General features: G+C 38.9%; 1 protein-coding gene across 3 annotated transcripts in view; it reads right to left on the bottom strand.

Moving 5' to 3' along the window:
• Positions 1-80: 80 nt before the first annotated feature.
• DDI2 (DNA damage inducible 1 homolog 2) overlaps positions 81-18,341 on the bottom strand; it is a 38,252-nt gene continuing 19,991 nt past the window's right edge. The window contains exons 1-4 of one of the 3 annotated variants that reach the window (XM_036914319.2): positions 14,227-14,619; positions 13,043-13,235; positions 10,831-10,893; positions 81-8,338 (exon numbers count right to left, since the gene is read on the bottom strand). In XM_036914319.2, the coding sequence (XP_036770214.2) occupies positions 6,447-8,306 (1,860 nt within the window). In that variant the 5' untranslated portion in view covers positions 8,307-8,338; positions 10,831-10,893; positions 13,043-13,235; positions 14,227-14,619 and the 3' untranslated portion in view covers positions 81-6,446. Of the gene's footprint in view, positions 8,339-10,830; positions 10,894-13,042; positions 13,236-14,226; positions 14,620-14,645; positions 14,750-18,341 lie in introns of those variants that run through there. The other 2 variants (XM_036914317.2, XM_036914320.2) reach the window with 2 other exon arrangements.

Below are 18,341 nucleotides of genomic sequence, written 5' to 3'. Positions count from 1 at the left end.
AGTTATTTAAGAGGGCAGAGAGAGACGAGGACACAAGTTAAGTAACCATCTTAATTATAAAGAAATCGATCAAACAAGAGTCTTATGACAAAAACTTTTATTGTCTTAAATATCAAATGTTTTACACATCACTTTTTCTTCAGAAAGTTCCTATTAAAAAAAGAAAAATAAAGTGTTTTGATTATTCAGGACTGCCTTACATTTCAGTATGTGACAAAAACTCAAACCCAAATGCACCTAGTACACTCAGCTGCAGACAGGTCCTGTGTCCAGCCCCTAAGCCAATGGCACAATGCAACCAACTGTGGGATTCCTGAGTTTGGTTCCCGTAAGTTCTCAGAGTTTCCCAACTCTCAAAACCAAAGCATTATGGGAGTGACTGAGCTATTGGCAAGCCTACTTTACTAATTAGGCTAGCTCTTCCTATAAGATGCAGTAGTCTCAAAGCGTATGTCAGGAAAGCAATACATGACCGATTGCAAGAATAAGGGAGAAAAGAGGGGTTTCTATTTGCTAAGATTTGCCAAATATGGCTACAGAAGTGGTAAACAAACCTTGAGCGCAAAGGCCATTAGCCCAACTTGCCACGAAAGATGAGCTTTTGAATAAAAATGAGCAAATCAATATTCACTGCAGGTGTGTAGTGAAAAAAGCAAATGCAATCAGTATGTTGAAATGCTCTGATGTATCAACAGACCTATTTCAAAAGGATAATCAGGAGAACAGCGAATGGAAAAACAATGATTCAGAGGGAAAGGTCTCCGATGGGTGGCATAAACTCAGAAAACGACAGGGTTTTCAGGGAAAGAAGAAGAAATCTGGTCACCATCAGATTATCTCAGATGGAAGGAATCTGGAAACAAACTGATCTGACACCTCTGGCAAAAATTGAGGCCCAAACTTTCTTCAAGCCACAGATGCATTCATTTAAGATTGTGTGTAAAAGAAACTCCTGGTAAACAAAATCATTTCCCATCAGACATGTATTTTCCCAGGAAAAAATATCCCAACATGCCCCTTCCCCAAGTCAGCTAATGGAAATGTTTTTATGGTACATATTTAAAGAAATAAATTCTGTAAAAGCTATCCTAATTTGTGTTCCACACCTCCACCCCAGGTCTTCTATAGTTGGCTTATTAGCTTTTTTTAGGTAAAAGAACATTCTCTAACTCCTACGCCCTTGAATCATTTTCTCTGTAGATTTCATTCCATAAGATTGTGCCCTAAAACTTATGAGCTGTATAAGTTTTCATAGTCTTTCACAGCCCCCACAGGGTCTAGAGTACCATCACCAATACGTAAGTGTACACCTGTGTTTTTTCTAACTGTAAACCTCAGAAGCCACTAGAAGATCCAGAAATTCTCCCTGTATGCCTTAGGAACTTCAACATACATAATATTTTAAATAATGGGTTAAAGAATGTCCTTTTGATGGAGCTGTACTGTAGAAAGATGTGACAGTTTGAGTCCTCTTGTAAATAAATTCTGCCCACCATCCATTTCCAGAACCACACTTGCTACATTTTCTGCTCTAGATTCCTATTTTCACATCTTGCACTCAGATGCTTTAAAACAGCAAATCCTGCAGAATCCTCTGCTAAGTGCTGGTGACCCAGATGGACAGTATTCTAGAGCAGCCGTACTCAAGGGGGAATGGGGGGCATGCGACGACAGCACACTACCTCTCTACGCTGCGTGGAAGGAGGTCCTGATGGAAAGAAAAGTTGACTGTCCCTGGCACATATTTAGGATCTTCTTCCCTTACTTGTACTTCTATCCTGCCCATTTGCCCCTGGCTCCCCAGCAGTATAAATTGATTCCTGAATACCTGATCTCCAAGTATTTCTACTAAATGTCAGAAGATTTTTTGTTGGTTTCTCTGATTCCCTTAGGATTAAAAAAAAAAAATTTAGAGTTTTAGGTTCATAGCATCCAATTCCATTTTGAGCCTGATTTTCCCAGTCTTCTCTGAATTTGAACCAAATCATCCTAGTATGAGTTTTAAAATAAAAGCATGCTAATAGGCAAAAGTAGATTTTTCTCTTGAAGCTAAAATTTCATTTATGGTTCCTTACTAGACTACAAGCTTCATGAAGGCAGGCTTCCAATCTGCTTTAAGTACCCCTGGGTCTACAGTGGTCACGAGTACCTGGCACACAGGCACTTAATTTTAATGTTTGATGAACGAAATCAATGAAGCCTATTCAAAAACTCACACTGCATAGACTTCAAGAGAGTATTGGTTTCCTGTTCAAATATGTAAGACTTTCTTGAACTTTTTCTCTGCCTTTACCACCATGATACTGGTAGTACAACTAAGAACAAGATCACTGTCTAGAATTCACTTTTTTTTTGGCACTCCTGATGCAAAAAAGCCTACCGTAACTCTTCCATCTAGGGAAATGTAATGTTTGGTGCAGGATAATTCTGAATTAATAAAGGGAAGCCTCAGGACCACTTCATGCAGGCCCTCTATCCTCAGGAGGGCTGTTTGCAAACTTCCCCTTGATACTTCCGCTTTCACTCCCTAGCAAAATTGATGCCTGTGCTATTTGGAAAAACTAAGGCACAAGAGAAAACCAAGTACATCAAAGGTTTACCCCTAAATTCTTTAGTTCATTTGATGAGCTGCTGCTGAGGGACCACTAAGAACAGAACTTGAGCCATGATTACATGTCCAGTTCTTAAGGGCATGCTTTGAATTTACTTTGTTAAGAGGAATTGGTATTTTTAATTCTTTCAGGGAAAGAGCTATTTTTATTTTATGGAACTCCTAACACGAAAGGTAACCTTCATCATATAGGAAGGGAAACTCTTGGTAACTGCTTCTTTCCAGTTCAGCCACAGACTATATTTAGAGTCACCAAATTCCAAGGAGAAACAGGCTTTCGGGACTCGTGCTGCAGAACGGCAGGATGCACAATCCCGTTGAACTCCTCTTAGGATATGTCACCAGTGACGGCAAGTTCGAAGAATCTAGCAGTTCAGTCATCCTGCTGACCGCACTGTAGGCGGCAAACAGGTAGTAAAAGGAAACCAGAATGAACTGCAACTGTCCAGGCTAGTTATTTGGAAGGCTGTTTTTCATATGTTGTGAAGAATATATCTGTATATATAAAAATTGTTTGTCTTTTAATCTATGTAAAATTAACTGTAGATATTTTTCTATCACACATTTATATACACATAAGCTTATGGTTAAACCAACTAAATTTTTATGGCTTTTACTAGAGATAGAAAGCTGTGCCAAGGGAATAGGCAGATTGCACTTTACTGGTTATCATAAAATCAGTGACACAGTCTCGTATATATCTTTCCATTTTTATGCAACCCTCTTGCTGGAGAAATACTTTGGGAAAAAACATGGGCTCTGTCTCCCTTGAGTACATATGGAGATAAGGAGCTCTAGAAAGTTTCATAGGTTGGAAGGCGGAATAGTTTTAACACTCCCACCATCTGTCGGGTTTCCTTTGCCAAGCGACTGTACTCTTTATATGTTAATGGCTAAAGCCCAAACGTGGGAGGAAGGCTACTGGCTGATGTCTGGAGGCCTAAACAGGTGCAAATGGCAGTAATTCTTACTAGCTTCAATGGGCAAAATCTATAGTCTAGGTATAGCTGTCTTGCTTACCAAGCATTTTTACACACAGGAACCAACGCAAGGGAAACTGTAGAAGTCACACAGGAAAATCTCCCCTCTTTGGTGACCACCCAGAGACCACCCTCGGAGGTAAGTGGGGACGACAGAGCGGTCCACGACTGGCTATGGAAGAGGCTGTCCAGTAAAGCTGCCCACTACTGTTTATGGCCAGCTGGTACCAGTTCTGTTGGCAACTGGAGGAGTTCACAATAATTTTATCTTATTTTGGGGGAAGTTATCTCTGATTTCTGCATTTTGAATAAAAATTGACAATGAAGGTTCACTAGTGTCATGTTCCTTAATTCCCTTTGTTTTAGAACTGCTAAATTTAAAAATGATTCAAAATCCTAATAATGTCAACAGCTTTACTTTCACACAAACAATGGACAGGAAATAAGATTTTAAAAATCAAACGCAATTATACATTGAAATGATAAAACAGAAGACATTTGGCAAGTGGGTTAAGCTCAAAGTATTCCTAACAAGAATACATGTACGACTATAGGCCTATTCAATTTTCTCCTAAAAATAAATATACATATACACACATAAAAAGCTATCTTGATAAAACCTTTTCTGGACTGATATTCTATATTCCACCTGGGATTGATTCCCAAACCTCCACAAGGTGAAAATTCAGTGGCCAAACCTCTGAGCAGTGTGCCATACTGTTCAGACAGAAAACCATGAGGCCTTCTTCACATGAAGACCTTTTGGGAGCAGTCTATTGTCACTGATAAGTTCCCCCACCCCCCACCAGCCCACTCTGTGACCCTTAAAGATTTGTAAGTTTAGAATAAATTCCCAATCACGACCCATAAAGCAAATACAGGGGCCCATTGCATTGCTACTACATTTTGCTTCAATCATAGCACCAACTATTTAATTACAGTCATAGCTCTAACAGTCAGTTGACAGAAATGCTATTAGGCGGTATCCTAGTGCATCTGACATCTTTGGTGTAGGACAGGCAAAAGGGTCCACAACACGTGATTGTCTAAAACAACATTTTAAAGACAATCTGGCTGACCAGCTGTTCTGAGCACCCTCCTGAAAATGGTAAACTTCAACTCCTTCCTTCCGTCAACCATTTCCTAACTTAAGAGGATTGTGATGAACCTACATGACTTTCCATCACACCACTTTAAGTCTCATAAAACACATACAAACATCATTGCAAAAAGGAAGATGGAATAGGGTAGAGATGTCTGTAAGTGCCCCCAGATTAAAACTTCAAAAACTCCTGAGATATGAGCCTCTGTTTTGATTGTGCTCAATGACTTGAATTTTGATGGAAGGGATATGCTTTCAAAGAGAGTAAGACGTTAGACAAAATCATTTAACACTAGGTTCACAGATCACCCCTTCAAAGCTGTGTTTCAAACACAATGCAAACTATGACCTGGAATCAGGAATTATCACTCTCAAAATCTTTTTCAATAAAACCAAGATTTCAGCTTCCTGGTAGCTATGTAAGAGTTTATTTTCCAGGAAAAAAAAATTACTTATTATCTATCCAATAGGTTTATTGCACAGTGGGGCCCACAGGACAATGATTTCCAAGGGCTAGTCCTCATATAAAGAAAGGCCACAATAAATACATCTATATACTATGCCCCACTCTTAACTTGACATGGTAAACACAAACATGACAAATTGCTTTAAAAAGAAACTCCTGAGGAAAGAAAGGGATGGAAAACTCTACCAAGGCCACTTGAGTCAGAAACTGCAATCACTAATATCCACTGCCATGAAGGACACTCACCAAATAGACGGCCATACCCCGAGCACCACAATGGAGCACTGACTAGGTCACCACACTTGAGTATTCCACTCAGATCACAAAGCAATCTGAGCTTTAGAAGAACTTCCTAGAAGATGAGTTTTGAAAGGAAATAAAGTCTGGCAACCAACCCATTAGCTGAATTTTAAGCTCCTTATTAGTCATTAAAGGTTGAGGTGTGATCAGTGAGATGCTAGCAAACCCAATCTCTAGTAAATTCCAGTGTTTAGGCCATTATTTTTCACTCACAGTTCTTAAAACATCACCAGGACATTTGCAAATGGAATTACAGGGTTTTTTTTTCCTTTTCTATCTGGGTAGCACCATGTTTCACTCTAATGTGAATTCCCTCACAATATCCCACTCAAAGTATTTGGCAATCCATGCAGCAATCTGTGATGTACAAAGTAGCCTGTTTTAACCCCTCCCAACTCATCCCACTAAAATGTCAAATCCTAACCACATGATAAAACAGTACCTCTAGGAGACAGTACTCAATTATCCTTCAATTCCTGTGATAACTCATGAACCACAATGCACAGAACACTAAGTGTTAAATCCAAACACCAAACCACATGATCAAGCTTGTAAACTGACAACTGAGCCAGCAAGCCACACCCTGCTACAGAAGAGCCAAAATGGGATCTGCTTTTTAGCTGCATGGGTAATGGGATTTCTCATGGCTTCTTTTTTAAAGCATCCACTCTCATTCTAAAATAGTATGCTATACACAAAACCATCAGTTTTATTCCAGAATACATCATCTTAATAATAAAAAGCTTTTGTATGCACATACTGCCAACACATTTAAAAAGGCCCAAATTTTAACAAATAGAATAGACAAATTCATCAGACAAGAGATTTTAAGTTACTTTGGCCGAAAAAAATCTTTAAAAAAAATCTGGCTCAACATTCTGCTTGCAGTTTTCTACATATATGGTTCACTTGGTGAGTGAGTGACTGTGTGTGTGTGTGTGTAGCTTTCTCAGGGAATGGAGTATGGTCTAGCCCACTTTTCCATGGTTATGTAGGAACTACAATGTTCTTTGCTAGCAAAACAAGAAGTGCAAGGTCTGCATTTCCACCAACTCGATGCAACGCCCCAAGAGCTTCCTGCAGAGTAAAACCAGCACGGAGAATCCGGTCAATGTCTGCAGCAGGAAAAACTAATGGTGGTGGAAGAATGGAGGGACTTGATAGATGGCTGGTAGGTGGTTCAAATTCAAGAAGTGGCCCTGTAGCTTCAGGACAGTCATCTTCTCTGGCCTCAGGCCTATTTGTCGCTGGGTTCTGCATGCCCTGACCCAAATCTTTAATCAGTATGAAACTGGATGACAAGGACTTGGTCTGCTCAGAAGTCTGACTGAGTGCATCCTCCTCACCTGCTAAAAGTTCGGGTGAAATCTCTGCACCTAAGGTGCAGAGTAATTGATTAGACGTTTTGGCTGAGGCTACAGTGACACAACTGCTCTCATGTGTTGATTCCCTCGATTTGGGGACACTTTCCCTATCAGTTAACAGGCCATCACTTAGACCCCTGAAGTTAGTATTTTCTAGATCATCTACTCCAGCACCAGCTGAAGTGTCTGTGAGTTTTCCTGTCTTCACTGCTACAGATACAGCCTGATGAAAGGAGACTCGTGAACACCGTTCATTCTGGGCAGCTCCAAGATCATTTGGGGTCCATCTCTCAGAAAGGTCCCTAATAGCTATGTGGCCCTCGGTCACTGCTTCAGACTGATAGGTCACTTCTTCAGTTGTATTATCTGAAGCTGGTTTACTAACAACCAAAAGTTCATGAAGTTCCTTCAAGGCTGCTGTTATAGATGAGCAAGATTCCTCTGCTGACTCCACAGAGGGCTGACAACTGCCACAGAGACCTAAAGAGGGGGAAGGGTTCCCATATTCTTTATTTGTTTCAGACATTTCATCGTTGCTTTCTGGGAGCTGCAAATCCTGAGGCGAAGTGGAATTACTCAAAATTTCAGATGAAGGGTTACATTTTGATGGTTCCACTTCCATTGGGGGATTATCTAGGGTGAGACCAGATGTACCCATGCTCTCGACATCGGCATTCTGACTGCCTGCTGAATTAAGCACAGCAACCAGGGACTGTTCAACTGTATCGACTTCCATTAGCGTTTCCAAGTTTGAGCAGGCAAAGCACCCTGAAGGTAGAATATTTTTCTCTGTACCTGGAAGGTCCACATTCTGCTGTAGCCTGTCTCCTTTCATAACAGCTTCCAAATCAACACTTTTTTGTTGATTCTGTTGCCTTTCTTCAAGAAGCTGAAGGTCCCCTGTGTTACAAAGATGTTCTTGGTCACATGAAGTGTTCTGTTGTACGACCTTATGCCGTTCATTCCCTGGTTCTTTGTGCTGCTGACGGCCATTCACTTGACTCAGGTTCTGATTTTCTGGATGCCAACCCTTTTCACCTAGAAACCTCTGTGGTTCTTGCATCCTACTAGTTGTGACAGATAAACTAGCTTCCTGTCTTGCATGGAGAAGAGATTTGAGGCCCTGGCTGCTTCTGTCAGCAGGCAATTTCTCCAGATTATCTGCAACAATAGCGTCTTCAGATGAATTCTGCAAAGGCGTAGCTGGACTCTGGTCTGCTGGAGCACTGTCTGCTGAAGAAGCACGATCAGAAAAATCCTGCAGAGGAAGATGTTCTTTCTTTTCAGAGGTTATCTGGAATTCAGCCGAAGCCTTTGAAGCCTTCACAGCTTTTGTTCTGGTGCTGTCTGGGTCACCGGGCTTGATAGGGCAGACTGAAGCAGAGACAGAGTGAGCAAGACTCATAGGATTACCAATCTTAGGACTTTGTCCTGAAGGATGGGCTGGATGGTTAAATCCATCTGAAGTTGGTAATGATGACATTCCCAGTGAGGTAGTTTCTTTACCGCTTTTCTCTATACGGAACAAAAGGGAAAGAAAGAAAGATTAATCAGAAGGCTACAAAAGCCACTAAATTAGCAGAGGACACAAACTTAAACAGGATAGAACAAAATCAGACACTTAAACTTGGGACTGTCTTATATTCATAGACTTATCCAAGATCATCCTACTGTGGTAGACAGTTTAACAACAGAGCATCAGAATAAGAGGTAGGCATGTTCTTAATAAAATGTGTATTGTAGTTCAAAATTTTTATTTAAGTACCATTAATTAGCATCCACATAAAGGCTGGATTAGTGCTCAAGCCTGAAGGTCATTTAGGTATCTTTGTTCTCAGTGAGTTCAGAAAGCTAAACAGGTTCTCCAGGTGGGCTCTCTCCACCTCATGCCCTAAATCGACCGGGGTGTTTGCTAAGCATGCAGATTCTGGGGCACCACCCTTGCGAGTAAGCCCAGGATCTGCATTTTCAGTTAAGCTCTCTAGGTGATTCTAAAGCACATTACAAATTTTGAGGATCTTTGCCCTAGAATGATTCTCATGTCAACGCACTTTTAGTGTTTCAAATGTGAACCCTGATGTTATAAATGAGCAGTCTAAAACCAGGTATATCTGGGACAGAGAGGAATTACAAAGAGAAAGAAGAATGTAATGCTTGGGGACCTCCAGAAGACAGAGCAGGAAACATTCTATTTAATTTATTTCTATCCAACCTTCCTGGAAAATGATAAAGTTATGTGAACATTACTCAGGAACAAAAATAAAGCTAAAGAACAAACAGATTAAATCCCAATCATCACCATACCAAATAATGCAACTTTAAAAAGGATTATCAGTTACTTTATCACATTAACAGAGTACAACCCAGTAAGAACATTTAAGTGCTTTGAGGTCAGTGGAGGGAAATAATTCATAAGAACTTTTCAAGAGGCAATGATGATTTAGATTACTACAACTTACTGACCACTCACAGAAGGTGGCAGACTTCAACACTGCCTTGGTGGAACCACGGAGGCCTTCAACATCAGTCCAACTCTCCTTTTGCCACTGATCCAGTTAAAAACTGACCTCTATGCAATTATTGTAGGATCTTTAATTAAAAGTCAAAAGGTGGCAACAAAAATGACTTCACAGTACACTCTAGTAGGGCAGATGCAAGTCAAATGCTTCATGCTGAACATTAACACCCAATGTGGGGGGCTTGATCTTAAGAAGTCATGAAGCAATGTAGCTATGAATAATACGGCTCTAAATCATTTTAATCCAACACTGGTTAACAGCATGACAGGATAAAGCACTGTCAGGAAGTTACTGACTTTTGTGAAACAATCGCAACTTAGCATTTAGGGCTAACCAGGAAAACAGCATTTATCTCAGTGCAAACTATATCCATTAGCATTTAGAAACACAGTTATTAGTTTTATTTGCCAATCCCTAAGGCTGACTCTGAAAAAGGGTAGAATTTTGAGTTAATGTGAACAGAAGAGATGCACTGTAGTGAAATACCCATGTTAGCAGCATGGCAGGGTGGGGTATGATAATGACCTTCTGGCAGTGGTACGCCAGTTAGAACTGGGTCGGGTAAAGGTGAACATGGCCTCAATGTATTCTGCATTCACTATAAAAGCAACATAGTCCATCTGTGGCTGAGATGGTCAGTTTCCCTGGCCTAACTCCTAAATGTAGGGGAGGACTGGGTCAGTACTACAGGATAGGAGGAGAAGATAAGGACAATGGCTATTAAGAAGAACTAAACTATGCTTTTAACCCATCCTTATAAGGAAAAAGAAAGAAAGAAGAAATTAAATGCTATTTATCTAATTACAACCAGCCTGCAAACCCCTATCAAGTCCTAGGTTGATAGTTTAAAAGATTGCCTTTCTTCCTCTTGATAAACCAGCCAATATACTCAGGCTGACACTGACCATTGGAGGCAGAGTCCCTCCTGTGGAAAATCTGTCAGGCAAGGGGGAGAGGGGAAAAGCCAAGTCTCAGCTCTTACTGCTGGGAAAATAAAACTTCGGTCCTGCCTATATTATTGACTGTGTCCCTGGACAAGTCACCTGTCCTAAGTTTCCATTTCTTCTTAACAGAATGAAAATTTCTGCCCCTCTATAACTCTATGTAGTTGTGATCAGAAATATGCAAAAAGAACTGTTTTTCAGAAGAAAGGGACTTAGGAAATTCCTAACAGCATCATTATCCCCACAACAAAGTGATGTGATGCCGATATTCTTGATTTGGTATCCACAGTGGTCAGATGGACACCATTGATACTTGGATTTTCTCCTCTTGGACTGTTCTAATAATAAAATTTTAAGTAAGAAATTATGCTTTGATATGTATGTATGCGAACATACAAACGTATATACAGGCTAGTTGTAACCAGATTAAACAAGGTGAAATGGTGAATGACAGAAGCTAACTTCCAAAGCTGCTGCAGATACAGAGACTTTCAGACCACAGATGGTAACTGGATGGAAAGCTTAATGTGGTGTCTATAAATACCTGGTCTGGGGCCCACTCCAGCTGCAGTACACACACACTACATGCATCATGGCTTCTGACGCTCTGTTTGAATTAGGAAACAGACAAGCAAACTTGGGTTAACAATGCAAACCACACAGCATGCAGGGTTACAGTCTCCATTCCTTTGCCATCTTTAAAATCAGGAACTGGTAGAGTCAAAGTTGGGGAATGTTCCTGTCGACTAGACATTCAAAAGATCTGATGGTTGCTTTAATTCTCTCACAAGACATAAAGCAATGTGTCAACTTCAACAGATTTTTGATAGAACTTGGAAAGAAATTAGTTTTACACATGTACACACAGAGAATTTGTAGGCAAACATGTGAGACAGGTGAAGAAAAATAGACCCACAGACGGAGTATGTGATGAGGAAATCTTATGGAGTAAAAGTGAGTGAACACATGGCACCTTCTAAACTTCCTTCTCAGTCGAGATTTACTTTTAGAAGAAAAACAAACCAAACCTGATTATCCTGGCTTAATTTCTGGACCTTTTAATCAGTTTTTAGGAAAAGTTATCAGGTACAGCTCCTACTCTGAATTATTTTTCCATTGACAGAAAAGATAAAGATACTCTGGTAAAAGTATCTACAAAAGAAATAGTTTTTAGCAAAAACCCTTGCCACCTACTACATCCAGAGCTCTGATTTTCATGTTACTGGGAAGCTGATGTTTCAAACAAGTAGGACTTGATGTTGTAAGATTATTTCACTACTTAAACAGTACAAAAATTAGCACAAGTCATACAATGTCAGTTACAAAAGGTCACATTTCCTTTGAATCCCTTAAAATTGGCACACCCCTTCACTATGCCTGAAAACATCTGTGGTTTCTATTTTAATCTCCTAAACTTTTTACTAGAAGAAGGTAATTACCCAAAGAGGGTAACTGTTAGGTTAGAAAGCGTTGCTATCATCAGCTAGTGCTTTTCAAATAAAAGCACCAAAACTGTGAGGGGAAAATTAGGTATTTCACAAGGTGGTAACATATTCTCATTTTACTAACATATAGTAATATGACTAAAGTTGACAAGTTACTAAAAAAACCAAAAGCCTTCTCTATGTGGGTATGACAAACTCACTCAAGCTTGCCTATTAATTTAGTCTCTCTCTGGTTGTTTAAACTCTCCCCTTCCTAAAAATACTCACATCACAACCCAAACTGTACTTTATATATATACCACTGAGCTAAAAGGTGGTGGTGGAGTAAATTCTGAACAAGGCCAGCTTGGAAAACTCCACCTACTACTCAAGCCCATTTTATAGAGGCTCAAGACTAGACCTCTCTCTTCTCCAGTAATAAACACTCACAAAATCTGGCTGCTTATTTTTAAAGCTCCTATCTTTTTTGTCTTCAGGAGAAAGCTACTCTCTAATACATATACTTACTATAACAGACAATGCAATGTGTGATATTAGCCACCAACAAATAATTATAGCTCAAAGACTTTAAAATAATGCAAAATTAAAAGTTATTTTTCTCCAGCTTCTAGACAATGTATACTAGAGTCACTGTTCTGTAACAGATGTTGAAAAATTACCCATGGAGGTAGGATTTCAGCAAAACCATATCCCTCCATTTCACCCAGAAAACTTGGTCTTTAAACAAGCTACAACAATGGAGACTTAGGAAAAAAAGTTATCAGGAGCTTTATTTCAGTAGTTTACAGACTGTTCTAATTTAGCCCAATGACACACTATACTATGATTAATGTTCAATTTGCTTTTTATTGTTGGTTCTTCTGTTGCTGACAGCACTTTTAGTAGATATTAAAAGGTTAGGGCTGCTGGGTCTCAGTGACAATGCAATCCTTCAAAGTAAGGCCTAAGAAAAGCAAAAGAAATTCTCAGGGAAATACTGCTGAACTCATAAAGAAGTGTCTGCTTACTGTTAGAATTTTCTTTAGGGGAAAAAAAAGACCAGATTTTTTTAGAAAGCCTATCAAAGTATGCCCACTCAAGTAACTCCCCAACCTATCTAGTAGGCAGCAATGGATTGTTGTTTCTTCATCTGTTCAAACAGGGAGTTTTTCTTTATTGTACTTAGAGAGCCAAGGAGGCAGTAAGAGGACAAGTAGTACATCTACGACAGGACGAAGAGACGGGTTACAAACTGCAAAGGTGAAGCACCAACTTCCCTGACTCACCCACCATTAACAACAGTATTACTCAAGAGCTTGGCATTCCAAATACCTGCATCCTCTACAGATTTCTGAAGGGCTTCTGCTAATTCCTGGTCTGCAATCTCCTCTGGCCGCACGTCCTCTCGCCCACCAGCCCCATATGCCAACCGGGCACATTCTGGCAGCTCTCCCTCAGGAAGGAAGGTGGTCTGGGAGCCGGTGGTGCCGATCACGAGGACATTTTTCTTGAGGTCAATGGAACACTTAGAAGCAAGAAACCAAAGACAGATGATAAAAACTATGACTACGCAGAAAATCATGAAACTGAATTTAAAACTTAATTCATAAAGAGCAAAACTGACAGAGACAGAGACGGTTCGAAAACCAAAACCAAAACCAAAACCTCCCCCAAAATCTACCTACTTAAAGGTATTTAAACTTTAACCTAGGTGACATTGTCACTTTAGAATTTTAGAATTTTCAAGTTTAGCAGAATAATCCCTACAGGATATAGTTTACACTTATTTGGCTAACCTAACATCTGTTCATTTCTGAATTTAATGTAATACATGTTCACTGTATAAAATTTGGGAAAAAGCCACACATAATCAGCAGCCCCACCTTTTAGAAACATGTGACTTTTTCTTATAAAATGGGGACATACCATTTATACAGCTCAACATTTTGTTTTTTGCTTATTGTATGAAGTACAGTTTTATTTAAATTCTATTAAATGGTCTCAAAAGTAGTATGGGGCAAGGCAATCTCTACAACAGTATTCTCTACCTCATGCTATCCCCCTTTTCTGCGTATTTTTATAGTTACTTATTATAGGACAGTTACACACATAAATGCTTGCTTTGTATTTGTAAAATTGAGATGCTGGTCTGTGCCATGACTAAAAAACAGGAAAAGACAGTGATAATTTAATAAACTTGGTTTTGTTTATACATGCATTCACTCTTTCCTTCCACTTAAAATTCTGCACCTTGATTATAATACCAATGCAATATATATTTCATAACAATATTAAACATTTTAAAGAGTGCATGAAAATACTGACTAGATAAGAAACACTGCTGTGAAAAATTTTATTACCCTGTGGACACTAACTGCTTCATTAATGAGAATTTATCTTTAAACAGATTATTAGACTTCAGGGTAGAAATATAAATATCACTGCAAATGAGTATGTTTACAAATCATTCTCCCTGTACCAAATAAGCATTTTCACTCCCAATATTTTATGTATACCTTTCTTCCTTATTCTCGAAGCTCTTCTCCCCAAGTATTATTGGACTAGCTGCTCAGGATTTTTTCAACCTACACCTGCAGTAAAATCATCATTGTGTGTTATATACACCTCCCTACAAGCCCACCAAAAAAACTACTTGAGTTCCAATCAGAAACTAAAAATTATACAAGAGAACCAAACCGCCCATTATAATCCCAACAGATGGCAAGATTTAACAGATTCAGAGGTTTCACAAGAACAGATTCTATTTCTACTGATATATAATTTTAAACCTCATATGACATCATCATTAAGGACCTTTCCAGATTTGAAAAATGGTGCTTCTTAGTTTTCTAGTATACACAACCAAGTGAGATGATGCAACGGCCACATGATGTACAAAAGGCCAAGACAGAAAGCAAGCAGAGCGCTTACTTACCTGATGCCGTTTGAGCATGTCCAATCCCAGGAGCATGTCCATGGGCTGTTCCTCAAGTATAGAGAAGGAACACGCCAGGAAATCACCTTCAATTTGAACCTGAGCTAATAAAGCAAATGAAAATAAAAAGAGGTTGCTGATTTTGCATATAAAGTCCCAGGCAAGCTTTGCAAATTAACTATCATTCTGTGCCTTGCTTCTTGCAATCAGTCAAAGGCAAGGCAAAGCATTCAAACAGGTGAATTAAGTACGAAAATGAAGCAAGACTGTTGTTTAGTTTAAAAGCCCACGAAGGCACCAGTTTGTAAAGCAGAACTACTACCCAGAATACCAGGCTTGATATGCGATCCTGTTGGGACACATGTTCCACTGGTGAGGACAGAGTACTAGGTTTGACAAGTGATCACATTAGGTCACAAGCTCAGCTGCTGGGAAAGCTGGCATTACTGATTAAAATGAAAAAAGACCAATCCCTCCAATATTAAACACCTGCTTCCTATACACTTACAAAAGGTTTTTTAAAATGGAAAAATATCTGTATGCTTTAAGCCTTTTTAATTAGCCTCTAAAAAGCAAACTGATGTTATTGTCTGTTACAACCAAGTTCCAATTTGCCAAACCAAAGACAACACCAAAGCCTGCATTTGCCTGGTGCCTCCATCCTTGCCTCCTTTCTCAATTACTCTTCTTACTTAATACATGAGATTAAAAAGAAAAAAATTACTTTGTTACTATTAAGGATATCTTACAAACAGAAGTGTATGAAGCATAATAAAACAAACACCACACACCTATTTCCCAGGTTAAGAAATACAAAACCAAGAAGTCTCCTGTATATCTTACAGAGGGCAACTTAAGTCTTGGGCTCCTTCAACCCTGCCAACTATCCTGGTTTTCATGTTAATCAGGATGATTAACACGAAATCTGTTTTTTTCCAGTTCTCAGTTTTGTGTGATTTCTAAACAACATATTGTTTAGTTACATGTTTCTGAATTACGACTTGCTTCTTTTACTCAAGAAGTATTTTGAGATCTACCCCACGGATGTGACATTACTTTCACATTCAGTAATTCCTCCGAGTACTGTGACGTTTAATGCACCACAGCTGATGCATCCGTTCTACGCTGCAGGACTTTCTGGGCCACTTCCATTTTCTGCCGTCACAGGCAATGCCACCGTAACAGTCTTGTATCTGTCTCTGGCATGTTGTCAGCTTCTCTGAGGTATATTTACAAGTGCAATCACAGGGCTTTAGGGGCTATTAGGCTCAACTTTGTTGGGTGAGAAGTATTTTCCAAAATGTTCTAAGCAATATATGAAAGTCCCCATTGCTCCACATTCTTACCAACAGTCAATATTATTATATTTAAAGTCTTTCTCATCTGGCAAGTTCATTTGTATTTCCCTGAATAATAATGAGTTTGAGCAACTTTTTGTATATTTATTAATCATTTGGATTTCCTGTTTAACAGTCTCTGTTCAAGTGTTTCTGTACTTTTTTTGTATTGTCTGAGTTAGAGGATACACATACATACAGGATATGCATATATTCTAAGTATGAATCTTTTATTAGTTATGTGTGTTAATAAAATTATTTCCTAGTTTGTTCATTTTCTTTAGAACTTTGACAAAAGTTCTTAACCTTAATGTGGCTGAATTTATCAAATAATTCTCCTCTTATCTTTTAAAGAAACCCTTCCCTAAATAAGGTATTGTCCTATATTTTCTTCTAAAAGCCATCTGACTTTACCTTTTACAACTCAGTCTTTTAATCTACCCTGAACTGGTTTTTGCGTAAGATGTGAAGAAGGGTCCAATTTCCAGTTCACTTTTTCCACACGGATACCCGGCTGTCCTAGTACCATTTCCTGAAACTTTCCCACTGCTTTATTAGATTTCCTCTCTCATTACCAAGGTTCAGGTAAACAGGGGGCTGTTTCTGTTCTGGTCTTTTGGTCTTGTTATCTAGAGGGGGTAGTTATTCCAGAGCAGCTTGTCTACTCCTGCAATAAAGGACCCATATAATATTTAAAATTAACACACAAAAAAAGTCTCACACAAAGAAAACTATTGAGATTTTGATGGTATTACAATGACTGTTGATGAATGTGGGAGAATTGCCACCTTCAGCATACAGCTGCCTATCTGTGGTACAGCTCTCCATTATATATTTAGATTTCTCTCCTTGTTACAAGGTTTTCTTCATGCCTATCAAAGTTGTAAAAAGGTATGTCTATAAGGAAGGACATAATTCCTTGGAACTTAGGAAAATCTGAGAACTCAGACTCTGAAGCACTCAGTTTGTGGTAATACTACCCAATTTCAGTCCTACCATGTGCAGTTAAGTTTCTAAGAGCAAGATTTTAAACTATGATTATTCTATACAAATCAGTAAAAGAAAACAAAGAGACTCTAGTAAATGGACAAATAAGAAAGAAGACAATGGTTAGAAAAAATAACCTGCAATGAAAGAAAAGTAACTTATAATAACAACACCATTTTTTTATTTGCAAGTTAAAGGGGTAAAACCTAATAATTCTTGATTGTATAAGGACATTAAAATGAATACCCACTAGGTGCTAGAGAAACCAGATTGGTACAAGTTAGCAATATATCAAGAGCCTTTAAAGTATTCATAACCTTTGATTCAGTAGTTTCACTTATAGGAATCTTAACTAAGAGAAAATACAAAAATGTTCACAAAAACCACACAAGAATCCACTGTCTCGTTATAATGATCAAATATTGGTGAGAAAATGTTATCCTAAAAGTTGATCATTAGTGCAACAGAATGCTATGCATTTATTTAAATGGTGTTTATGGACTTCATAGTAAGACTGGGAAAATGTAATGAATGTTACTTTAAGAGAAAAAAAGGTCAAAAAAGATCGTCTAAATGCTACTAGTGGTTGATGCTCACTTAAAAGGATTTAAGGTGTTTTTGCTTCTTTTCACACTTCTATACACTCGAAATTCACTACAATAAACTATTATCTATTAAATGGATAATGAAAGAAATAAACACAAAACAATTTTGGTTGGAGATGAAGAACTGAACACATTTATTTATCTCCATTTGTTCCTTAAAAATTACAATAAAAGTTTGTTTTTTTAAGGTACAAATCACTAAGGTCAAAAATAATGGAAGAGACAAATGAGACAAAATTTTGGAATCACAAAGCTGGAGACAATAAGGAAAACTGAGGCAACCCAGCTAACCCGACAGATCTCCCAAGAGGCCGATGAACAAGCTCCTCCGCAAGTGGGGTTAGAGATGGGTCCAAAGCAGGAAGAAAACGGTGGAAGGGTTCTGTAGGCAGTTAGGTCTCAGGGTTCCCCTCCTACATTCTGCCAGCCAGGTCACTGACTACTTCCCTTCACCCCAACAGTGAACTGGAGGTTTATTTTCTCAAGAAGGTGACACAGAGGCTCTTGTAATAGAGGTGGGCAGGGAGGAAGACAAGGACACAACAACAAGCACCTGACTGAAAACCGGGGTATGAAGTGAACATTTGCTGCGATTCTAGCCTTCTCCCTCCCAACTTTCGGGTCACCCACAATCCCCATGGATGCCCCAAGTAATCTTTCAAATAGTCTCTTCAATATGAGCCGATGCTACAGCAAAGCTGAGGAAATCTCACAAAAAAACCACCTAGAACACAATGAAAGAAAAAAAAGAAAAAGAAAACTAGAGG

The sequence above is a fragment of the Manis pentadactyla genome, chromosome 4 (genome assembly GCF_030020395.1).
Source record: "Manis pentadactyla isolate mManPen7 chromosome 4, mManPen7.hap1, whole genome shotgun sequence".
Classification (NCBI taxonomy): Eukaryota; Metazoa; Chordata; class Mammalia; order Pholidota; family Manidae; genus Manis; species Manis pentadactyla.
The sequence above is the reverse complement of the archived record's forward strand: the minus strand, read 5'-3'. Positions and strand labels throughout refer to the sequence as shown.